The following is a 26,756-nucleotide window of genomic DNA, read 5'->3' as shown; positions in this document are numbered from 1 at the left end:
TGCTTTCAAAACAGTTTGAGCAGTTAAGTGGCTTTATCAATAGAAGAGATTGGATCCTCAGAAATCACATCATTATTCAGTAAAAGTTTTTAAAGTAACAGGACAGAGATTTTACTTTATCCAGTTTTTAATTGATGTAATTATGACACTGATTAATTTCTTTTTATGTATTTGTGTACCAATCTCCAACTTTTGAGAATCTTAAAAGGTAATTACAACTTCATTTACAATAGCATCAAAAAGAATAAAACACTTAGGAATAAATTAACAAATGAAGTGCAATACTTATACTCTGTAAACTACAAAATATTGTTGAAAGAAATTAAAGAAGATTTAAATAAATGGGAAAGCATCCTATGTTCATGAATCAAAAAATACCACATTCTTGAAATGGCAATACTCCCTGAACTGACCTATAGATTCAATGAAATTGCTATCAGACTCCTAGATAATTCCTTTTTGAAACTGAAAAGCTGACTCTAAAATTCACATGCATTTACAAGGGACCTAAATCGTCAAAACAATGCTGAAAGAGAAGAAGACTCACACTCTCTGATTCCAAGACTACTACAAAGCAATGATAATCAAGACAGTGTGGTAATAGTAGAAAAATAAACATATATCTCATATATCTCAATGAAAAGGAACTAAGAGTCAAGAAATAAGTCCATACATACATTTGTGATCAACTGATATTTGACAAGGGTGCCAAGACCTTTCAATAGGGAAAGAATTGTCTTTTCAACAAAGCATGTAGAGGCAACTGGATCACCCCTTGCAAAAAAATGAGGTTGAACCCCTACCCCTTTGCATACTCAAAAATTAAATCAAAATGGATCAAAGACCTAAATATGAAAGCTAAAATTATAAACTTTCACAAGAAAACATTTGGCTAAATATTGATGACATTGACAAAGCATTCTTAGATACGACAGTAAAAGCATAAGTAACAAAAGAAAAATTGGACTTCATCAAAATTAAAAACTTTGTGCTTCATCACAAAGAATCCAGAGATCGAGACAACATTGCAGCTCATATATATGATAAAGGATTTGCATCGATATACAGAACTCTTAAAATTTAATAATAAAATACAAATAACCCAATGAAGAATGGGCAAAGGATCAGAATAGATATTTCACCAAGGAAATTATATAAATGGCCAATAAGTACATGAACAGATGCTCAACACCATTAGTTATTAGGGAAATGCAAATCAAACCACAGGAGATACCACTTCACACCCGCTAGGATGGCTAGCATAAAAAACTCAGAGATATGGGGCGCCTGGGTGGCTCAGATGGTTAAGCATCTGCCTTCGGCTCAGGTCATGATCTCCAGGTCCTGGGATCGAGCCCCATGTTGGGCTCAGTGGAGAGTCTGCTTCTCCCTCTCCCTCTCCTCCTGCTTATGTTCTCTCTCTCTCTGTATCTCTCTGTCTCAAATGAATAAATAATAATCTTAAAAAAAAAACTCAGAGAGAAAGTGTTGTTGAGGATGTGGACACAATGGGATTCTCATACACTTCTGGTGGGGATGTACAATGGGGCAGCAGCTGTGGAAAAACAGTCTGGCAGTCCCTTAATGATTATACACAGAGTTACCATATAACCAGTCATTTTACTCGTAGGTATTTGCCCAAGAGAAATGAAAGCATATGTCCACACAAAACCTTGAATCTGAAAGTTTATAGCAGGATTATTCATAATAGTCAAAAGGTGAAAACAAACCAAATGCCCATGGATAAACAAAATATGGTATATACATACTGTGGATTTTTACTTGGCCATACTGAAGTACTGATACATGCTGCAACGTGGATGAACCTTGAAAACATGCCAACTGAAAGAAGTCACAAAATTTCTACCTCAAAGAAAACTAAAATACATACTTCATTTAACAAAATAGTGTTTTTTCAGTGGTTTGATGGATGACGAACAAAAAAAAAAATCCAGTCTATAAACACTGACTACCAACCACCAAGTGTATGGAGAACAATACCATTTCTGATCTCTTACAATGCAAAACCTAAGTGAAAGTTTCCAGTCTTGACTTGTGAGCTCCTCTAAAATGTATAGTTCATCTTTTTATTCCTGCGTTTAGAAATCAGGGCCTGATTTCTAGTAGGGCGTGGTGGAGGGTGGGAGGGAATGATAGAAAGTGAAAGCAAAATTAAAGATCTAGATCATCTGATGAATTCAGTTACAATTTCCAAGTTGGTGCTTTGTAAAGTGGTAACTGAATTGTATAGAAGAATTCCAATTGTTTCCATTGACTCAGCAATTTAGCTAATTGCCATATTTCCATCAGAGAATCAAAATATTGCGATGTTATCATAATAACTTGGCCAAAATTCTAGTCCCTATTTTTGTGGGTATTAGTGATAATTTTTTTTTTCTAATGCAAACCTCAGAAATGATTTTAATTAACATGGGAATTTTATGCCACACTCTTTATCATTCATTTTTTTGTATGTGCACTAAATTGCTTTATTTATGGTTCATATATATTCACATGTAGTTATAATTTCATTATTCTAGTTTTATTGTTTACACCAATGAGTTATATTACTTTTATACCCAAACTGTTATTATTATTGTTGTTATTATTATTTTTTGAGTGTGCACTGTTAAAACCAAAAGGGACCATTTAAACAAATGATTGGTCATTTTTATGGTACCTACATACTAGCTTCAAATTTAGTGATTACTCTTCAGAAAGGGGAAAGATCATAGTTCAGCAATCCTAGGCTTTTTTCAAATAGCAATTGGATTTCAGGAAGAAGTGTGCATTTGAAATATTTTTTGCATTTCTGGTTTTCAGTCCCCAAATAGCAGTTTTTCTTATTCTTTATTGCTTCTCCACCAGATTCAGGAAGTTGGGAGAAACATAATGGAATTGAAATAATATATTTTTCTCTCTTTCTTTTTTTAAGCTTCTGAAGATCCTGCTATAACGTCTGGATAGCTAAGTCAGTGTTATCTCCTAAAAATTATCTTCTTTCTTATCACCCGGTTTCAGTACTACCTGTATGTTTGCCTGTCAACAGTCCTCCTCATTCTCTCTCTCTCTATGTATGAGATTCCATTCCTCAAGATGAATTTCTTCTGTAAATCTTTATATATGCTAATGGATTTGGAAAAAAAGATAGGAAAAATAATATAGTTAAATATAAAACATAATTGCACAAAGCTTTTAGGAAAACAAAAACAAAAACAAGAGAGAGTTTTCATGATCTAGGCCTAGATAAAGAATTCTTAGAATTGCTATAAATCATAAAGTTGAAAAACTGGACTTAATCAAAATTTTTAAATTTTGCTCTGCAAAAAGATCCTTATTAAGAGGACAAAAAGATGGGAGAAAATATTTGCAAAACACATATCTGACAAAAGACTAGTGTCTAGAATTAAAAAAAAAAACTCTCAAAACACAACATTAAAAAAAAACCAGGGCGCCTGGGTGGCTCAGTTGGTTAAGCGACTGCCTTCGGCTCAGGTCATGATCCTGGAGTCCCTGGATCGAGCCCCGCATCGGGCTCCCTGCTCGGCAGGGAGTCTGCTTCTCCCTCTCCCACTCCCCGTTTGTGTTCCCTCTCTCGCTGTGTCTTTCTCTGTCAAATAAATAAAATCTTTAAAACAAACAAATAAACAAACAAACAAACAAAAAAACCACATATAATAATCTAATTAGAAAATGTGCAAAAGACATGAACAGAAATTTCACCAAGATATCACACAGATGGCAAATAAGCAGAAGAAAAATTGTTCAACATCATTAGCCTTCAGGGAAATGCAAATTCAAACCTCAATGAGATATCATTACACAGTGATCAGAATGAATAGAATAAAAATTGGTGACCACACCAAACACTAGCAAAAATTCAGAGAAATCGACTCACTCATACATTGCTGGTGAGTATACAAAGTGGTACAGCCACTCTGGCATACAGGTTGGCTGGGTTTGGTTTTTTTTATCAAACTAAGCATGCAACTACCATACCACCCAGGAATTACAGTCCTGGTCACAGAAAAACCTGTACATGAATGTTCATTGCAGCTTTATTTGTAGTAGTCAAAGACTGGAAAAAAACCAAAATATCCTTCAATGGGTGAAGTGTTGAATTATGCAAATTCATATTATGGAATAAGATTCTGCAATAAGGAATGAATGAACTGTTGATAGAAGGCACAACTTGGCTGAATCTTCAGAGAATTATATTGAGTGAAAAACACTAATCCCCAAAGGTTACATACTGTATGATTTTACTTATATAGCAATCTTATAGTGATGTAATTATAAAAATGGAGGACAAACTAATGGTTTTCAAGGGTTTGCGATTGGGAGGTGTTATGAGATGGATGTGGTTTAAAAGGGGGCAATATCAGGGATACTTGTGGCACTTAGATATGTTCTGTATCTTGACTATGGTTGAAGATACACAAACATATACATGTGATAAAATTGTGTAGAACGGAATACACACACAAGACCATCCACATATATATATACATGTCTGTATATATATATGGTATAAGGAAAACTGCAGAAATCTGAATGAGATCAGTGGATTCCATCTATGTCAATATTCTGCAATTTTGTACTGTAGTTTTGAAAGATGTCTGTTTCCACTGGGGAAAAATGGGTAACTGGTATGTGAGATATCCCTATATTATTTTTTACAACTGCATATGAATCTATAATGATCTCAAAATTAAAAAAAAAAACTGAATTAAAAAAAACAGAAGAAGTAACCATTCACTTAATATTTGGTGGTGCCTTTACTTCTTCTACATTTCTACTTTCCTATTTGTTTGGTACTTCTAACTTCAGAAAGGTGATGTAACATAGTTCAGTATTTTAGAGATTGATGGGGCATTTCCATCCAGAAGTTTCAAGTATCAGCAGATGAGATGTAAACAGGTGCAAGGCTGGATTTGCAGTCCCCCCACAACAGCTAGGTGAAGATACCAGTTTCCAGCTTTCCCCCAGACTATCAGGGCATTTTGCATTCTGAATACTGAAGCAACACACTAAGTTATTTCCTGGGAGTAAATTAAACCTCTAAGTATATTGATGCCTTGAAAGAAAGTCAATGCAGATAACCTCTTATTCCCAGAGTGGGGAAACCCGGCTTCTGATCTGCAGGCCAGGAAAAGAAAATCTTGAAGAAAAAGACAATTAGACCTAAGGGAAACCATAAAAACAGATCAATTGGAATTAATTGAAAGTCTGGATTAAAGAAAATTCTTTAAAATAATAAAATTTTGGTCCAGTCATGATCCAAGCCTGGAGGAACAGGATTTGCCAATGCTGGGAAAGAGAAATATTAAGTCTTAAATAGCTAAAAGAAATCCAGAATGGCCGAGGTCTAGTGTGTAGAGAGGATGATGCTGGTCCCATAAAGTGGGGCCACTTTTTGAAGGTCATACTATGGAATATTTACTTAATCACAAGAAAAATAGACAGCTCTGCAAGATAGTGAACAGAGGGGAGAAATGAGCATATTGGTCTTTTAGAAACACCTTGTTGTTTCTCAAGTACTCCTCAAAACCTCATGGTTGATCCAATAGTGTCTTAGCAACACAGTATGAATATATTTCAATAGGTAAAGACAATCAATGAAGAATTTTTTTTGAGTGGGTTCAAATAACTCTGCTATAGTAAATAGCTCCAGAAAAGTCTTCCATGATACCCTGTTAGATAAAAAACAAACAAGTCACTAAATTATAGGTATAGTATAAATTCCATTCTTGATAAAAACAATAAAAACCCATAACCTATACATATATTTATATATTTATTTATATTATAAATGTATATATTAATATATTATTATATGTATATTTTATAATATATATTAATATATTTGCAAAGGCAAGGAAAAACATGAAAAAACAGCAAATTATTAGCAGTGATTCCATTAGGAGATTAGGAATCGAGGAGAAACAGCAAATTTTAGTTGAACAAAAACAATATTTTTTGAGTTGTTGAATACATAAGTTTCACTTATGAAATTCAAATGGTGGGAATACATGAATTGAGTGAAACAAATAGAGATGCTCCAGAGCACCACTGTCCAATAGAAATGTACTGCAAGTTACAAATGCAAGTCACATATGTATTTTAAAAATTTTCTAGTAGCTACATTAAAAAGTAAAAAGAAACATGAAACTAAATTTAATTCATATATTTTAACCCGATGCATCCGAAATACTATCATTTCAACAGGTAACCAATGTAAATATTAATGAGATATTTTTCATTGTTTTCATACTAAGTCCTTGAAATCCAGTGTGTGTTTTACATTTATAGACATTTCAGGTGCTTAGTAGCCATATGTCAATAGTAGCCACCATATTGGACAGTGCAGCTCTAGAGGAAGCTGATGGGTTTGCTACTGGTAAATTTCACTGGCAGAGACAACTTCACTCTTTGCCAACTCAGTGACAGCATGACCATATTTGGCCCTGGTCTCATGGTCTCAATCTCGTGTCAGCTTCATATTTCCCAGCTCTATCATTTTTCAGTTGAGAAGGCTTAATTTTATTTCAGGCATTTTATTATTACCAGACTGTGTATAGAGTTATCACAAAATCTACAGTTGAAGTAAAAATGATGAACTGCATTTCTTAGAAAATGGTAAGACACCAGCTTTTAAAAAAAAATCTGTGAACACAATTTTGTAGGGAAAAAAAGGTAGTATCTTTGAATTTGGGCTGTGGAAAGTTTGAACGACTAAATATTTTCTACTGAAGGGGAGAGCAAGGAAGACAAAATTCCACAAAAATAAAAATTCATTAGCTGAGACATTTATGACCTGGTATCTCATCTGAATATCTAAATGAAGAGTTTTTCTTTAAGCTCCAACTCAACCACTGAGTGGCGGGGTAAATTTGGATAATTGCCATAAATGCCCTGAACCTTAGTTTCTCCAGTTATCTCTGGAGAACTTATTTAGTATATTCCATAATGTTTTCTAAAGTCATGTGATAACATTATATAAACAAAGTTCATTGTAATATATCGTGAAATAGTCAGAATAATATATTTGAAATTGAATTTAAGGCGACTTACAGAGAGTAATTTCTAAATGTAAATTACTGGGAGGTCTGAATTTTGGAGAATATAAGACAAGGAAAAAATGTAATAAAGTTAAACTGAAGAAATAATTTTCCAAATGGTGAGTATATTCATAAATTTAGCTCTTTAAAAATTTAAGTCATTGTAAACATATTGACAGGGTCACACGGATGGTTTTTGCCCAGCTGATTTTTAAGGGTACTGTCTAAAGTGGTCTGCTTACAAACACAATGCACAATAAATAAGAATGGATGGATTTCAGTGCTTGATGTCTGCTCTTCAACAAAAAGTCATGGGACTGGACAATCAATCACTTTACTAAATCCCAGAATTAGTAAGGATTATTGAATATTAGAAGAGTGCATTTTTGTATCACGGGTTACCCATATTCCTTCTATACTGGCTGGGAAATTGCTTCTTTGAGAATAATATGATAAATTTCTTTCTTTACACCTCAAAGATTATCCAAGATATTTCTTTGTTTAGATTTGTGTGTTCAATTACTAAAGTATGTTGAGTTGCTATCCAGGTCAAGGCAAGAAAGTGGGTGAGCTTTTGCAGTATTTTAATTGACAGCCAATAAATAAAATATCTAATTTAAGAAAATTTGATATACAAATACCCAACTTATGAAACAGTTACATTTTGAGGATGGTTATCACTTTGAAAAATAATTCATCATTTTACAAAATAATTCACTACCATTTTTTTCTTTTTTTACATAGCCAGTTCCCCTACTGAAGTTAATACAGAATTATTTACACGGATATTTTCAGGAATACATCTATGGCAAATGGTGAGGTACATCTTCATAGCATTTTCTCTTGTAGATGGGTTTTCCAAGTAGATGATAAATGAAGTGCTGTGAATATAACCTATTCTATTAAACTGAATTTTCTAGACATTCTTCCACCAAACCCTGACAATAAATAAATAAGTAAAGATGAGCAACAAATAGCAAGGTCAAAATGACATGAAACATAAGAAACATTATTTATACAAATGAAGGTGTGATGTCAAACCTCTCTTTGGTGTTTAGGAATTTATGTTCATAGAAATATGAATGGAAATGAAAAGAAACCCCAAATTACTCATTTAAAGACCTCAAAAAATATCATCCTTCTATTTGCAATCCTGTTGTTTTATGTTTTCTTATTCTTTCCCTATTGGTCATCTTCATTAATGCTACTTAGTATCACCACATATTCAGAATAATGTTCAATCCTAGGACATATTGTACTAACAATATCCAATATTTTGTTTAAACTCATAAACACATCTGTCAGTGACATCTGAGGGTTGTTAAAAGCCATCATTTTCAGAACATGAGAAGCAGGGGGTTACTGGCTCCAAGTAAATCCCTCTGTTATCACCATGTTCCTCTGTAAAATATCAGCACCCTAACCCCTGATAGAAATAAATTCCTGGGAACATATTTTGTTGTGGCTTTTATTGTCAGTGGTGTTATCTGAAGGAACAGAGGACATTTGAAATTAAATTCTGGTAGAGTATGTGTAATGATGATGTATATGATTTTTACTTTGGAAATAACAACATTAATAACAGAAGCAGCAAAATGGAATCATTGGAAAATACCCCAAGTATTGAGAATAGGTCTATGTTCCCCTACTACCGAAAGTCTGTCGGACTTAGAATAGTTTGGGTGTTTTGCTATCCCCAGGGCTTACTGTGAGTCCTAACATACTTGAGATAAAGATGTGCTTGAGGCAGTGAGAACAAGCATTAGCCCTATTGTGTTTCTCCAAACCTACCAGGCCCATTCCTCTATCCCGAGGACAAAACCAGATTTAGGAAAAGAGCAGTATCTCAGTGCCTCTGGGTTGTGGCTTGTTTGAAAACTAAAATCCAATATTTCCAGTTGAATTCTGATGTCCCATACCAAATATGTTTTTTCTTAAATCTACTAACTTCTATAATATAATTGATCTAAATTATCTTTAATTTTGTGCACTCCTCTTGCTTTACAAGAGGGAACACAGATTTATGGAGTTTACCAAACTCATTCTCTCTGAAAATACACCATTTCCGAAGTAGCAACAGTAACCCTTATATGTGCACATTTTTTGCCCTATTTATGTTTTGAGAGGCACTACAAATAGTAGTTAAGAGCATAGCTCTGGAGGACTCATCATAGCTCTATCATTAGCTGTGAACCTTCACCTAATTAGTGCTTGCCTCAGTATCTTCATCTCTAAAGTGGGGATAAGAATATCACCTCCTTCAGAGGATTGTTGTGAGTAGTACATAGATGTTGATACTCACACTGCACATAGGACAGTGGCTGGCACTGTTACTGATGTTATTCCTTATTTTCCATGTATGGTAATCAGAAACTTTCCAATTTGGGGTCAATGCTAAATCACGTACAGTCTAGTCCATGGAAGTAATTTCTGAAGTAAAATGAACTCAGCATTTTTCTAATGATTTGAAATACATGCTAATTGTATGTGGTGAAGGAACTTCTATTTCCATGGTGGCTTAAATAGACACAAGTTACATAACTTAAACTTTATGAAGTTGCCAGTGCCTTTTTATATCAGGTAAAACCCTTTCTTTTTTAGTAGTTCGTGAATGAGTGTAATTTAAGCTAGATTACCTTGAAGACAACAGAAGAAACAAGTAATTAAGAATTCTGTCCCTCTGGGGAAAGCTTTAATTCTATATCTATTGCTAAAATTAATAATGATTTTGGGTGAGTTTAATTTTAAAGAAATATATACCAGTCACTGGGGGAAAGACGAGGAAATCATTATGTGTTTGTACTTCTTTTGAATTAGCAACAATGTCACACTGATTGAAAATACAATTTATCTTTGCTTAGATTTAGAGTTTAGAATGATTTTATTTTCATCTGGATATTACGAGAATGCAATCATCTTGCTTTGTTTACGGTGCATTAATTATTCTAATTTATTGTTATTCTTTTCTAGGACTGAGAACTTCTGTCATGTTTTGAAATTCTGTTATTCATAAAGCCTGGTATTTATACTGACTAGCAATTGAACCTGAAAAAGGTCAAAAAAAAAAAAAAACAACTTGAAATAAAACTTTTGTCATGACAAAATCTCATTGAAAATCATCAATCATCAATATTTATTAAGACAAACATTTATTTTATTTACTGAGAGGAAAAATTGGGCAACCTAAAACTCTGACATACACCTGACTTCCGTTTTAAGAGGGGGTTTGATCATGACTCTATGAGAAGGAGGCTTGTTTGCTTCAATTGGTGCTGTAATTATTTACATGTTAAGAAATAATTTGGTAGTATTTGTGTATTAAAGCTAAACTGTAGGGCCGACTGAAAAGTCTTTGACGAGTAACCATCTCTAGAGACCTAAAAAATTATGAAAAGCTCTAATATTTCAGCTACGTTGGTTTCTGCATATAAAAATACCTATCACAGGAGTCAACTACCACATGAAATAAGGTGGATTTGTTTCAGTTGAAAAAGAGAGCTAAAAATTTCCTGTGGATTATGGCAACAGTACAAGAATACACAGTGCGTTTATTTATTAACAACAACAACAACAAAAAGGTAAAACAAATTGTGAAAGCAAAAGCTGGTTACAAAACCAGGGATTTTGATAGCCTTTGCCTTAGTTAAACATGTTACACGTTAATATGCCACAGATGATAAATGCTGTAAAGTGTAAGTTAGCTTTTGCTAGTTTTCCCCCTACCCAGAGCACTACGGAAAATATGTATATGTAGGATCAGCGCTTCCCCCTCCAAGTATCACAATCTTGTGGTCACGTAATCTTCGTGGGCGACTGCGTCTGTGAGGTTTACATCATAGTCTATGCTAGAGTCCTCGTCCTTTGCATGCTTCTCCTTTGGTATGATTGGAACGGTGTCCTCCACCACCACCTTCTCCGACTTGAAGGAACACACTCTCTTGCCCACCTGTAAGCCCAGGGTGTCCGTATTCCTTTCTCGGTGGTCTACCAACATACACTGTTCACTGAGACCCGGGATGTTCAAGTCACCCCGCGAAGCTAATCCTCGAGATTCCAGTTGAATGTTTCTCCCCAGTGGCCTTTCGGCCTGTTGACGAGTAACTTCTTCTGAGACAGAGAAGATCTGGGTTGCATTCTGCCCAGCAGCACTTTGTTTTGACCGTCTGTGAAATAACCCGAAGTTTTTGATGTCGGTCACAAAATTCACTCTTCTCTGCTTCTCCCTCGGCGGCTCCTGCACCACCAGGGCGGAGCCATTGCTTACGTTGTGTCTCTCGGAGGCAATGGCGGCCGATCGCGGGTGAATCAGAGTGGTCAAGTCGAAAAGGCTGAAGTTCTTCCGCTTGTCCTTGCTGCTGCCTTCGTTGTCGCTCTTTTCATCCGAGTCGGCGGAATTGAAGGACTCCTTCGTGGCCTGAGCCGCCTGCACCGTGGAGAGTTTGCTTCCCCGGAGCAACCCCAGGACTTCAAAGCGGAAACTGGAAATGTCTTGCTTTAGTTCCTAAGTGGGATGTGAAAGGATGACATTAGCTTAGGACCTGAGCAGATGGACATTAGGAACCATCACCAGCATGCTTCATGTATGGCTCTGGTGTGTTTTCACTCTTTTTTTTTTTTTTTAATTTTTTATTGGTGTTTTCACTCATTTTTAAGAGTGAGGATTCCGCTCTGCTGCGGTTCTGTCCCTGGCCCTTGAGTCATTTTGATGCCTGCTCGCTCGTTTCCCCGCTGGAGCTCTGTGGCAACACGGAGACCTCCCCGGGGCCGATGCAAAAAGAAATAAGGGTGTATATTGGATTTCTGTGAGACTGCACTTTCAAATGCTTCCTCTCCGAAAGCTTCATCTGCTTTCAAGTCACCTCTCGTTCTCTCAGGATTGCATTTTTTTTTTTTTTTTAAGATTTTTAATATTAGCACATGTAGCTGTCCCAAGGGCCATCTAAAACAAAGTAATTACTGGGGCGTCTGCCCTTCCAAGAGTTGGCGGTTACCTTCAGTTGTTTACCACCTTGGAGTTGAATTTATCTCAGCATCTGGGTCAGCTGCTAATCTCACCAATTGCTTCAGATCAGACAGCATTTCTTAGATTCATCCTTTACTTTTATCTTTTGGGACAACTGAATTCTCAATCCTAAACTGACGCTGGCCTTCCTGGTGGCCTCCTGCCTCCAACCTACTTCCCAGAGCACCATGAATCATTTAACTACAAAATTTGGAGGCTGTGGCTGCAAAGAACATTTGGGATCCTGGACAACTTTCAACCCGGGCTTTGCATTTTGCAATTCATCTACCTTCTTTCCTAACCAGCCACTTATCTCTATTCTCTTGTCAGACCTGTTGCTTTTCACTGTTACAGAGTCTTCTGGAGGGTTTTTTACTTGTTTGTTTTTGCCTCTAAGATCTTACAGACTTGCTCATTCTTCCAAAACCTCTAAGAACTCAGGCAGAATAACCAAGGTATTTTATACACATGTGCAAGCATATATACATTACATGTATTCCACCTATCTCTTCTGATAGAATTAAAAAAAAAAAAAAACCTCAGGGAGAAAGAGTAAGTTTGTAAGGTATACTTAAGCGTAAACCTTGAATTTTCTACTACCAAAGCTGTGCAGAGCACAAACAGGGTTTTGTTGTTGTTTTTAGCATCGTAGTTACTAAATGTTTCGGGTTCAGAAATCAGACTGAAATTTAAACCTCACTCGTTAGAGTGTTGCTAGGATCAGCAAGTCCAAATGCCACTGGGCACTAGGATTTTCTCTGCCTCCAAGTATACCCCCTCCATATTTCAGATTGAAAGTGCTTGAAAACAGTCTATTTAGAAAAGAAATTTCACTGCTTTTTTTTCTTTTTAATAGTTAAATAGTCTTGAATTTAAAAGTAAGAATTTAAAAGTAAAAAGTCTTGTGTTTGGGTGGCTCAGTCGGTCAAGCATCTGGCTCTGGATTTCAGCTCAGGTCATGATATCAGGGTTGTGGGATCAACCCCTGTGTTGGGCTCTGTGCTCAGTGGGGAGTCTGCTTGAGATTTTCTCTCTCTCTCTAAAATAAATAAATCTTAAAAGAAGAAAAGAAGAAGAAAGAGAAGAAGAGGAGGAGGAGGAGGAGGAGGAGGAAGAAGGAGAAGAAGAAGAAGAAGAAGAAGAAGAAGAAGAAGAAGAAGAAGAAGAAGAAGAAGAAGAAGAAAATGACAATGACGACGACACATGGGCTTGCTGGAACACAGGGCTGAGTTTCCAGCTCTGAATTTAAATGTGCTTGTCTGGTTCCATGCTCTGCAGAACCTGCCTCTTGGTGATGAGGATGAAAATGATTACCTTAAAGTTCTCTTCAGTCAGACCTTCTTCAGTTTTGGCATCTCTGATCATTGCGGCAACGTATCGCTTCACCAGGTTCCTCATAACCTCCTGAGGTATGTCAAAACACAAGAATTGATATTCAGTGCAGAAATATGATTTCTCTCTTGAGTCAGTTCTGAAGAGGGGACTGTACTTTATTTTAATGCAAATTTTCAAGATACACTAGAATAACTTACTTGATATTGGTGATGTCTTCTCAAATTATCAGCAGCTCGTCTCTGAAAAGGAAAGAGGCATTTACTTTTCAGTTAGAGTGATATATTACCATTTTGGAAAATAATTCATTGTTCTTTTAATTGAGAATATATTTTTCCTCACTTCTCCAAAGTGAAAATTTTACTAGACAATGAACAAAAGCTAGAGAGTGCATCACATGAATCAAAAGAATGAATGAACCAAAGGAACAAAGTGCAAGGTTATAATCCCTACAGCAATTAACATATAGACAGTTAACGATGAGAACGTTGTTCTTTTAATAGAAGGTGACAGAGAATTAGATAATCATAGCTGATATGTACCCCAAATAACTTGAAGTAATCTAAGAGACACAGATGAGACATACCAAATAAAAAATAAAAGAAATATCACATAAAAACAAAAATTCAATAGAATAAAAAGCTCCCGTTATACCAATATGGAGGTCTTCATAAATATTAGTGTAGCAAGATGGAGAATTTAGCCATGACATGCAACATGTAATCAGAAACCATGTTAGACCACTAAACCCCCCAACATTAATTTCAATCAGATGTACATTAAGAGGGATTTGCCGCTTTAATTAGGTGGTTGGATTTAACAGAAAAATAAAAGATTCTGTTCAAACATCAGGCTCATAAATTCATCATTTAAAAAAAAATGTGAGTCTCAGCTGTCATTTTGAAAAGATCAGAATGGTTTGGGAATGCAGCTAGAGTTAGCACAGAGCAGTGATCCTGGTGTGCAGAATAGAGAGAGAGGATGTTTAATGACTAAAAAAAAAGTCCATAATAAATTGAGTTAAATAATAAATGACACTAAAATTATATAATTGCAGATTTCATGGGTATTCTCAACGTACTAGAAAAAAGCTATCATAATCCCCATTTTGTGCATGTTGAATAAATATCAGTATTGATTCTTAAGGAAGAAAACTGACCAAATTAAAATAAAAAAATATTTCTGTAATAAAGGAATGAATTTGGTAGACTGTGAGAAAGCAAAGAGATAACATATTAGGGTTTAGATAAATCTTTTGATCTTATGTCTTACTAAATACCTAATGATAAGCTGATAAAATGGAATTTTAAAAAGAGTTGTGACTACATCACTGTGAAATGACATTAGGAAAAAATCAAACAATGCAAAAGAAGCTTTTTTTTCTCTTTAGGGGAATAGGGGAAAATGGCTTTTTCACTGGCCAGGAGAATAAATTTGTGTTTCATGATTATTAGTGACTTTTAGGAACAGTTGAGATAATGCTTACCTTCCTAAAAGCCACTAAATATTTAAGTACCATCCAGTTTTACACAAATCTTAAACAAATTTTCAATATGATTATGGCATTCATTAAAAGACTGGGAAGTTTGAAACTTACTACAAAATTAGACTATCTTGAAAAAAGATAGTGTGGGAATTTTATGACTGAGCCACAAGATGGAGGTATATGACTCCTATTGAGACATAGCTCAGCTGAAATCCAAGACAACACCCACTTCTGTAAAGATACAGGCCTTCCAGATCTCCTTAAATTTACTTCAAGTGGACAAAAATACTAAAGCAAGCTGTATACCAAGTCCCTTAACACTCTCACTATAAATATTTTACAAGAGACCTGTATTCCATGGTTAAGTTGATAGAAACTGTGAATTTAGTATAGAATTTAGTCAACTCAAGCTTGATTACTTTGGGCTTCTATTGCATTTCGCTATTCTGTTTTGGTCAAAAAGCCAATAAAAAGTAGTCAGCAGAGAGCAGTCTGAAGTCAAGATTTAACTTTAAATTTCCTTAACGCAAAATTAAAGCTAAGAATGACAGATTCTGAAAATTACAAGTAACAAGTGAAAATTATCATGATGCATTCTAGTATTGAAAAGAGCACAGACTGTCTTTTATTTTAACATAACCTATTTATAAACAAATTTAAAAATTTTAATACAAATTTAAAAAGATCAAAGATTACACTTTAAAAACTAATCTGAGACTGATTTTTCTAGGGAAAATTTTTTTAAAATTTTATTTATTTGACAGAGAGAGAGAGAGAGACAGCGAGAGAGGGAACAAAACGGTGAGTGGGAGAGGGAGAAGCAGGCTTCCCGCTGAGCAGGGAGCCCGATGCGGGGCTCGATCCCAGTACCCTGGGATCATGACCTGAGCCAAAGACAGATGCTTAAGGACTGAGCCACCCAGGCCCCCCTCTAGGGAAACTTTTTTAAAGAAGCAAAATAGTCTGACAGAGAGAGCATAGAAAAAGTTTCCTATGATGACTTTTAGGAGCTATTCCATATCCATAGCCCAGATTTAAGCCCAAGTTAATATAGTTAATTGTTTTTGCCAATCACTGTTCTTTCACACCTACTAGTAATACTACACAACTATCTTTAGTCTTGCGAGATTACATAAACCAACTGAACTTCAGTATCCTAGGAAAATAAGAACCGGATGAAGCTAATCCTCTTCTGAATATTGAAAACAAAAATGAATGCAATAAATCCACCAAATGATGACCACTAAATTATGCAGCTCAGGTATCTCTCATGTCTATGTAATCTCTCCTTTTCTGGTTAGCACCACAGAACTGATTCCTATCAACCATTACTATGATGCCCACCTATCTCTACTTTCTTACATTCTGGGAGGTGGTGGGGTGTCACTTTAAGAACATGTACTTAGAAGGCACACCTGGGTTTGAAGGTGACTGACCTAAACAAGGAATTATCTCTGAGGTCCTCTCCCATTCCCATTTTTTATTTTGCAAGGTAAACACACTGGATGATTTTGAAAATTAAGTGAGATAAGAGATTTAAGACATCTATCACTAATGTTAACTATCACTAATTTAACTAACTAGTTCCCATCCTCTTTCCATTTTTTCTCTTTCCAATTAATAACCTGATTTAACACAGTTTTAAAAAAATATTCTTGAGTCATAAAACTAGATAAGTTGACACATATCAAGATTACCTCAGAGGAAGTAAAAGAAGATGTAATTGTCTCTCTTTGTGTGATTTGCTTGCATTTCATGCTTGAGGACTGCATTTTATTTAGCTAAAGAGTTGAATGCTTTTAACCTAGGCAGTAGAGGTGTGAAAGTAGGAAATTTGTATTTGAGTAATAGAGTGAGGGAATGGCTCTAGTAAATATGGATAAATGTAATGCAAATTCTGTAGGTATTTTTGTTTTATTAAGACTCTTTTTTTAGAGCAATGTCAAGTTCACAGCAAAATTGAGTGGAAGATACAGAGATTTCTCATATATTCCCTTACCCCACACATGCACAGCCTCTCCCATTATCAACATCCCCAACCAGAGTGGTACATTGTTACAATCGATGAACCTACATTGATACATCATAATCAACCAGAGTCCATAGTTTACATTACTGTTTACTCTTGGTGTTGTACACTCTTACGGGTTTGGACAAATGTATAATGACATGTATCCATCGTTATAGTCTCATACAGAGTATTTTAACTACCCTAAAAATCTTCTGTTCTTTGCCTATTTATCCCTCCCTTCCCTGCCCCCACCACCTCAACCTCTGGCAACCACTCATCTTTTTACTGTCTCCATAATTATGCCTCTTCCAGAATATTATATAGTTGGAATCATACAGTATGTAGCCTTTTCAGATTGGCTGCTTGAACTTGGTAGTAAGTATTTAGGTTTCTTTATGTCTTTGCATGCCTTCATAGCTCATTTCTTTTTATCGCTGAATAAATAATATTCAATTGTCTGGATGTACCGTAACTTATTTATCCATTCACCTACTGAGCTACATCTTGGCTGCTTCCAAGTTTGGACAATTATGAATAAAGTTGCTATAAACATCCTTGTGCAGGATTTTGTATTGACGTATGTTTTCAACTCCTTTGTGTAAATGCCAAGGAATGGGATTGTTGGATTGTATGGTAAGAATATATTTAGTCTTGTAAGAAACTGTCTTCCAAAGCAACTTACCCTTTTGCATTCCCACCAGCAATGAATGAGGGTTCCTGTTGCTTCACATCCTTACTAGCATTTGGTGGTGTCAGTGTTCCAGTTTTTAGCCAATTTAATAGGTGTGTAACTCTAGTCAGTCATCTTTTTTGAGGTCCCGAAAGTTTTACGAATATCCCTGCATGATATTGGATTTTTGGTGTGACCTCTGTGAATTTTCCTTTGTGGGTTTCTATTTCATGAATCTTAGCTTGTAGGGCCAATTTAAGATATATTTATTAAGTGGTTACACATTCATGGCAGAGGTTGCAAGAACCCAGAGATGAATAAAACATACTTTTGCCCTTAAATAGCTTAGTGTCTACTAGGTAGAATGCCAAGAATGTCTAGAGATGAAGGAAAAACAAAACAAAACAAAACAAAAAGCAAACAAGCAAAAACATGGGGAGTGCCTTAAGAATGTGTTTTGAGTACAGGGAAGGAAAAAGTAATATTGGGCTAAGGAAAGAACCAGTAGCAGCCTTCAAACAGGGAAGAGGATTTTATTTAATTAAATTAATTAATTAATTAATTTATTATTTTTGCGGGGGAGGGGAATGGGATTTTAGATTGGACATGAAAGAATCATGGGACTCTGACAGATGCACAGACATTCAGATGGGCAGAAGATTGGACTACGGTCAGATGGGCAGAAGATTGGACTACGGTCAGATGGGCAGAAGATTGGACTACGGTCAGCAATATGTTGGCGCTGGAGGGTGAGAGACATATTAGGGCTACTTCCACCAGTACAGTTGCAATGTGCTATGATAATCCGAATATAGGGATTAGCTCATGTCGGAAAGTTAGCATGGGTTCTTTATGCAGAATCTCAGAAGGCACAATGAATTCAGTGGTTGGCAGGCACCTGGGATTTTGATGAGTTGAGTGACATGTGATGAAAGTTGAACTTCGGGCGCCTGGGTGGCTCAGTTGGTTAAGCGACTTGCCTTCGGCTCAGGTCATGATCCTGGAGTCCCTGGATCGAGTCCCTCATCGGGCTCCCTGCTCGGCAGGGAGTCTGCTTTGCCCTCTGATGCTACCTCCTCTCATGTGTTCTCTCTCATTCTCTCTCTCTTAAATAAATAAATAAATAAATAAATAAATAAATAAATAAATAAAAGAAAGTGGAACTTCTATGATAATCACGCGGCAGCAGTATTAGGTAGGAAAGAGGAACATGGAGAATTAGTAGATGAGACATCAGTTGGAATGCTGGTACCAGGATGTGAGCGGAACCAGTGGCAGTGGGAATGAAAAGGAGGAGAAGCAAGGGTCACAAAGGGATAGAGAATGTTGAGAGGGAACAGAAGCCAGGGGGCTTGGCAGCTGGAATGAGAACCTGAAGACAAACATTTTTAGTCTAGCTGCTGACATGTTGGTGCTATTAAAAAGTAACAAAGAATTCCACTTTGGAGATGCTGACAGAGGACATTAAAGGGGAGATGCCACTGTCTACTTTGCATCTTTGGGGAAGGTTAAAACTAAAGAAAAAGATTGAGGATTATATGCCCAGATGCAATGGTGCATCCAATCACAAATCCACATTTCTCAGCATTAATACAGGGAAACTATCGTGGACAGTACAGTCACTGATAAATTGTGAATGTATCTATCAGGAAAGCATACAATGACCCCCTTTCTTTTTTTAACTAGCTTTCTTAGGCTAACACTAAAATTGATTTCATTCTCTAACTTCCCTCTACCAAAGGTCAAGGAAAATCAGACTGGGTTTTAAATTTAAATACAGACATATTATTTATTAGAACCAAACAGCCAGGGGGCACCTGGGTGGCTTAGTCAGTTAAGCATCCAACTCTTGATTTTGGCTAGGTCATGATCTCAGGGTCATGAGATCGAGCCTCGTGTTGGACTACCGCTAAGGGTGTGGAGCCTGCTTAAGAGTCTCTCTCTCTCTTTCCCTCTTCCTCTGCCCCCCCAAAACAAAACAAAACCCAAAACCCAAAATGCCAAAGAGCTGATCTAGTCTCATTACCTCATTTATAAGTAAAGAAACCAAAGCCCACAGAGTTCAGTGAGTAACTAAAATTCCACAGTGTTCTCATGGCAGTGCCAGTTCTAAATCACGGACTAGAACTCACTCTTTACACTTTGCTCTGTCAAGTAGACCCTTAGAGACATTTGAACACACCTGCTATGTATTCTATGATTTTGCCTCCCTTTCCCCAAAACATCTTAATTTGAGGGTCAGCACCATTAACATACTGGATCCATATTTCTTTGAATAAAAATGAGTAACCACAGATGCATGGTATATGTTGTATTAGATTCTTAGGGCTGCCATATGAAATACCATAGACTGCGTGGCTCAAACAACAGAAATTTATTGTCTCATGGTTCTGGAGGCAAGAAGTCTCAAATGAAGATGTTGGCAGGGAACTGTTCCCTCTGAGACTGAGGGTAGAATCCTTCCCTTCTTCTTCCTAGCTTCTCATGGTGGCTGTCAATCCTCAGCGTTCCTTGCTTTGCACCTGCCTATTTCCAATCTCTGCCTGTCTTCACAAAGTGATCTCGTCGTGTCTCTGTGTCTTCACATGGTCATGTTCTGATAGGGACTCCACTCCAGTATGACCTTATCTAAACCCAATTACATCAGCAATGACCCTATTTCCAAATAAGGTCACATTCTGAGGTACTGGAATTTAGGACTTCAACGTATCTTTTTGGGGGGGACACAAGTCAACCCATAATATATGTACTCTTTGCAATAAACATAATGATAATTTTTGGCAATTGGTAACATTATTAAACATTATACAGTAGAACTACTATCAACAATACCTAGCATGGTTGCTATCTTTTTGTCGGGTGAAGATCAGTTGACTTTCAAAGGCGTTTACTCTCACAGGGGAAGGTATTCCATCTTGTAATCATCACTGGAAATGACCGAGAACAGAACTGACCGATTTGCGTTCATAAAAATAATATAATATTTTGTAGAAAGATGTGCATTTTAAGTCAGCAGTTTTCTTTGCAAATCATGTCAGAAATCTAGCAGCATCTGCAAAATGTTCCTTGGCAGGGTGACTTCCGCTCGGGCGCCCAAGGCACACATGTGTGCCACATCGGCGTACCTCACAGTTTGCAGGTTCCTCTTGATTCTTTGGGACAAGATAAAGGCAGTACGCGGATCACAGAACTAATGATAAAGGAAAAGACCAACGGGACCTCTGTTGCTGTGAGGGAACTCGGCATTTCCATGAAGTGTCAGATTGCCTTAGAGCAGGATGGGTTTTGCAGCTGGGAAAGAAAGGGCTCTGAGGGATTGGCTTTGACATTTCTTGCTCTTTATCTCTGGTTGTCTGCAGGTCCCCTGTGCTGAGTGTCAGGCACACTTCACCCAGCAGGTTCCCTGCAATTAACTGTCAGCCCGGCTCTCTCATTCCCACTCGCCTTTTGGTCCATCACTGACTTTGAGCCCATGCATTATGCCTCTTATCCTTTGCTTTGCTTGGTGAATCCCTTAGGGGCTGTGGCTTGCTATGCTTTTCTCCTTTTAAAAAGGAGGAAAAAGGCAAGGGGCCATTCCAAGATGAGACCCCTTTTTCAAAATTGCCATTTGGCTCATTTACAGAGGGAGCTACATATTGTTCTCTATAAGCACACTTTCTAAGCATATAAAAATAAGCGATATCAAATGTTTGAATGTCACCCTGTCAAGCCAAATATTCAGGGTTTCACTCTGGAAACACCAAGAACATCACACAGTTCATTCCTCCACATCCCTACCTGGGAAAGTAAACTTAATTAAAAGGCCCGGTCAGCAAATTTTACAGCAGTAAATTAGGGGTTGGGAGGTACTCCTGGATGAATACTATGGTATCTATCAGCTATGTTGTTAGGCCTACTGAAAGTCGTGAAGATTAAGGAACAATGCATTTTGATAAATTAGCACTAAAAATACAGTCTGAAAAGCATGTGCTATTAGCATTTTTGCTCTAGTGATGATAGCTGGTCTTAATCCATTCACGGTTTCTAATTCTCTGGCAGTGGCTGAACTGAGTGTATGTCTGGCAACTGGTCAGGCATGAGTGTTCCATCTGTGGTCCCAGAGCTGAGTGATGCTAAATGACCCTAATGGACATAGTGTTTCATGTTTTCCTCACTATGAGAGAAAATCAGAAAGTGGATAACATGAATCTAAGGGAGTTAAAATCATTTTTTATCATTTTGTCCAAAGACCTCACATTTTTTAGTTCAGCATATTGACCTGTAACCTAAGCATTCCATTTTAGAAACCTGGCCTATGGCATTGAAATGTTTCATATCAATTAAACACTTTGGCATTAACATCTTTTTACTTTAATTAAATGATCTGGACCTCTGAGCAATAAGTACAAATGTTGATTTTGTTTTCGTTTAAAAAGCTGTGCTAGACATTCTGCATGGAGCACTGGGTGTTATGCACAAACAATGAATCATGGAACACTACATCTAAAACTAATGATGTAATGTACGAGGATTAACATAAGAAGAATTAAAAAAAAAAAGCTGTGCTAGATACCAATGGTTTCTTTAACAGGAGTTCCTAATTAAAATTACAAGGAAATGCTAGTTAAAATAGAGATTCCTGATAATTCTAGCATGTGCTAAAGTCTAAGAACCAGTGGTTTAATATGGAGAAGGGTATTTGCTGATAAAATGGGGTTAAGTTAAAAATTGGACAAGTAGTAATATTAAAAACCAAAAGCTACAACATGTTTCTTATTTTACTGACCTCTCAGTAGGCTGCCTGTTTGGTGGGATGTTCATAATTTCCCAGAGACAAGCCATTTCTCAATAATGGGTTTGCTTCTTACAATAAAGGTTTTGCTCAATCAAGCATTTCTGCTTCATTTATGTTTCCCCCATAAAACATTCCAAATGAAAGGTTAATTTATCCGGAACTCCCAATCACCCATAAAAGGAAGTCCAATGTTAAAAAAAAAAGTTAATGAATTTTCAGGGCTAGCTGTATCAGTATTACTCGGAAACCATAAATAGCCAGATAAGATCACCAATGATGGGCTCCTGGAGACTGGCCCGTGCAGCCACCCTGAGGAGCCCTGGCTGCAGGCTCTGCCTGGCCATGTGCAGGGAATGAGCACCAGTGTGACATTCGGGCAGCTGCTGGGTGACAAGAGTCAGTGAGTGAATCACACGGTGGGAAGGTTAGAGAAAATGCCTCAAAGAGTGCATAAACTCTACCTCCAGCTTAGCTTCAAATTTCTGCTTCACAAATGTGGCCTAAATATAAACCAGTTGAGATGCAAACAGAAGGTAAGCCAGGCTGTGAAACAAGGGCTTTGAGATACAGGAATCTGAGAGGAAGCTGAGAACAATGACAGGATCTGCAAAAGCTATTGAGAAAAATGAAAAGATGAATACACAACGTGGAAGGTATCATTGCACCGTTATTAGATTTTTCAGGAATCAAGAGGGTGATGGAAAACACACTGGTCTGGGAAACAAAAGACCCAGGTACCCCCCGACACACACACACCCCACTGTCACCAAGGGACCCTAAAACACTGGGCAAAGTAAATATGTCCTCTTTGAAAGGAAATGTTTGAGCTAAATGATTTCTAAGGTCCCTTTGTAGTGTAATGTGATACTCTAAGCCATCCCTTGGTTATACAGTGACTGTGATTCGTACTTCGAAGTCACCTTTTAATTAATGGAAATGCGTATATCTCCTTGTCTTCATTTGTCTACACTAACGAACTGTCAAGAGGATTAACCAAATTGAATTCACAGAAAAATCAATTATTTTTGACATTATTTTTTTCATTTAACTCTTCTATTAATATTACCCAAACTTTTTAATTTACTTTTCCTTTATCTTATATTTTTCTTTATAAATAACATATAGGATTTACTTCCATCTAAGATCTAACTGTATAAAACTCAACTACAAGTATGCAAACCAAAATATTATGTCTTTCCTATTCTGGAAATGCAGTCTAGACTAATAGTCAATTTATAGCACTGAGTTTGATTAGGCTGGTGTTTGCCCAAAGCCTTAGCTTGGTGAAGAAGAGGCAGGATTGAGAGTGGGACGAAAGTAGAGAAGAGAGACATGACTCATAATATTTATTTAGTTGGTCATAAATTCCCAAAGCATAAAAATATCCATTATCAAAAGTTAGTAAGATATACGTGGCTAAGGAAAAAGGAATGGCTTGAGGTCACACAGTTAATTGTGAATTCTCTCTCTGTGCATCAGCTTGGATTAAATTTAGAGATAGAGACGTAAAAGAAATTTGGTTTATTGGAGACCAGTAATGTATAGAAAAGAAAGCTTTTTAACTGACACCATTTACTCTCTCCCTCTGAACGGTGTGAATCACTGCTTTAATAAGAAATCCCAAATGAACTTTAAGCCCTTATTTGCATCTAAGAAATGATGGTAACCTATTCCTAACAATGCATCAACAGTGAGAGGATTCTGAGGAGTGGAGGGGGACTTGGAAGTCAAGTTCTTAGGGTGGTTTTCTATTATTTTGGTGGCAGCTCAGATGGGTCTCTTAAAATATTAGAGCAGGGCCTCATATCCTGTTACAAGTTTTGCAGCATCTTAAAACCCAAGATTGTCTCTCCTATTGCCTAAAATTAAACCAGTAAGGACAATTTTTTTGTGTGTGTGACCTTTATTTTGGGGCCCAGTAACTCTTTTGAAATCAAAGTACTCCTATGAGAGATAGCACACAACTGTACTAATCATTAATATCTTTTCAGGGATTGATTAAATAGATTTCTTATGAATTTAAGAATAAGATGTGAAAAAGGACAGGTATATTTCAATGTGGAAGAGAATAAGCAGAGTTTGGCTTCTCTGAAATCTTTTTCTGTTTCTCTCATGGAAAACATTATTTATTGCTTACACTGTTGTCATAGCATCTTGCATGTAACAATATTATAATGCTAAAAATATTATATGACATGTACTATAGTAATATGTTCTCATATTTATATCTCCCTTATGAGAAACGATGCCCTCAAGAATGGAAAGCATACCTTTGTACCTCCTCCCACAGCCCAGTTCCTGGTTGGCATGTGGAACGTGTGCAATAATTGCTTATTAAACTGAAGTCATTGTATTTATTTTAAAATCATTTTTAAGTAATTTAAACCTATTTTTTTGACAGAAATCAAACATCTGGAATAAAATAATTTCACTCTTTCTAAAGTTAGTGGTAAAGTCTCTCAATTGGCATGAGGATTGCCGGCTAAGACTTCATCATAATTTAACTTTGGTTTCTAAGATCAGATATATGCCCAAACTTTAGTCCTCCGAGTTCATGGGGTAAGAATTTATGAGAAAGAAGCTACCTGCTTCTCCTAACCACCTCTCTGTTTGCTATACTCTCTTGCCAATCAATTTCTCTTTAGAATTTTTTAGAAATGTTACTGACAAGACAGCAAAATCAATACCACTGTCAGCAGAGAAAGGCCCATTTGATGCTGATAACAATGCCTAGTAGGCAATGAGGTTAACGGATGAGAAGGATCACTTAGGGCATAGCTAACAGTCAAAAACCATGTTAAATAAAATTCAAAACAAATTTAAAAATTTTAGTACGTAACTGGTATTACTTGGTGATTCTAATATAATGGCATATTAGAATAATTACAAAGCAATTTCTCTGAGCAAGTCAAAATGACTAATGAATGGTAGAATATGAATTCTCAAAAGACCACCATGAGAACTGTAAGGAAGAAATGAAGAATAACTTCTTCCATGTCAGTGGTTTGGCTGGAACAAAGTCTTAAGTCCATGTCTCTTCTGATGGAATTGCTTGAAGCCTTGGTTTCCAGAATGAAAGAAATTTCCGAAGGAAGTTTAACTTACAGTATAATAGGAGCATGGCTCTGGGTGGTCCTAACATTTTCAAAAAACCCAACTTCCGGGTATTTAAAATGATTGGGAGTAGGGGCGCCTGGGTGGCTCAGTCATTAAGCGTCTGCCTTCAGCTCGGGTCGTGATCCCAGGGTCCTGGGATTGAGCCCCGCATCGGGCTCCCTGCTCTGCGGGGGGCCTGCTTCTCCCTCTCCCACTCCCCCTGCTTGTGTTCCCTCTCTCGCTGTATCTCTCTCTGTCAAATAAATAAATAAAATCTTTAAAAAAATAAATAAAATAAAATAAAATGATTGGGAGTAGAAGCAAAATGTTGAGCAATTCGACATATTCTGAAGTCACTGTGCTTGAACATGGCACAACAATTTCAAGTAATAATACCCATTTAATCATTTAGTTGAGAAATTTTTGTCAAACATTATATGCTGTGTAGGAGCTTATGTTGGGCACTAAGAATACAAGATGACTGAAAACAGTCCCCCTCCCTTACAATCCAGAGAGAGAAGTAGACGATGAGTAAGCAATGCCACAAATAACCTGAGGTTGCAATTCTGAAATGGGCTAGAAATCAGGGGTACCAAGAGCCAATGTATTAGTTACCCCAGCCGTGGCTCGTGGGTCCAGGAGAGGCCTGTGTCCGGTGGGGCTCCTATTTAAATAACAGTGACCACCCTCACTGTAGGAACCAGTGTCTTAGACATGGCAGCTGTGTGATAAATGGTCACCAAATGCAACTGGGAAAAACAAAAAGGCTAAAAATACAAAAATATCCAACAAGAAATACAAATATATTCAAATACACAATTTTTTAAAAAAAGTAATACTAACATGCTGTATTCTTACCCCTATTGTTCCAAAACTTTCAGGCTTTCTCCTCATCTTTTTCTTGCACAGGTGTGTCCAGATCCATTTAATCAGGTACCAGAGAGACTTGGGGCTTGGGATAACATTGAAGGGAGTAGGCAGAGTACCTCCTTCTTCGAAATAACTCATCCAAAGCTTTGTTCGAGCGAATTTCCATTCTATGTCTGCATGGTCCTGAACGGGAGAAAACGATAACTGCTGACAGGTTTCTTAATTCCTAAGGTGAGATAAACCTCCCAGAGAGGCCGTGACTTGACTTGGAGCAGTTCTTGGAACATTAATTAAATTGCTTACAAAAACAAGGCTGACTCTCAGCGATAGTCATCTAAATATTTCAGATGATGGCTTACCCTGGTAAAGAGTCACGGCAATCTTGTCAGGATTTATCCTTCCTTCTTCCATGAAACAGACATCTAAAATAATTCCATGTTAAAGAGACTGC

General features: G+C 36.8%; 1 protein-coding gene across 5 annotated transcripts in view; it reads right to left on the bottom strand.

Moving 5' to 3' along the window:
• Positions 1-5,879: 5,879 nt before the first annotated feature.
• Positions 5,880-26,756, bottom strand: part of TRPC4 (transient receptor potential cation channel subfamily C member 4) — a 192,597-nt gene continuing 171,720 nt past the window's right edge. For 4 of the 5 annotated variants that reach the window (XM_064586163.1, XM_064586166.1, XM_064586164.1 and 1 more), the window contains 4 exons: positions 26,279-26,488; positions 13,596-13,637; positions 13,378-13,467; positions 5,880-11,562 (listed from right to left, as the gene is read on the bottom strand). In XM_064586163.1, coding sequence (XP_064442233.1) covers positions 10,840-11,562; positions 13,378-13,467; positions 13,596-13,637; positions 26,279-26,488 — 1,065 coding nt within the window. In that variant the 3' untranslated portion in view covers positions 5,880-10,839. The remainder of the gene's footprint in view (positions 11,563-13,377; positions 13,468-13,595; positions 13,638-26,278; positions 26,489-26,756) is intronic. The other variant, XM_064586167.1, reaches the window with a different exon arrangement.

Source organism: Mirounga angustirostris, unplaced genomic scaffold (assembly GCF_029215605.1).
Source record: "Mirounga angustirostris isolate CCGP_5_RB_7025 unplaced genomic scaffold, mMirAng1.0.hap1 SCAF_3, whole genome shotgun sequence".
Classification (NCBI taxonomy): Eukaryota; Metazoa; Chordata; class Mammalia; order Carnivora; family Phocidae; genus Mirounga; species Mirounga angustirostris.
Note: the sequence above shows the minus strand (reverse complement) of the source record. Positions and strands in the feature narration are given on the sequence as shown.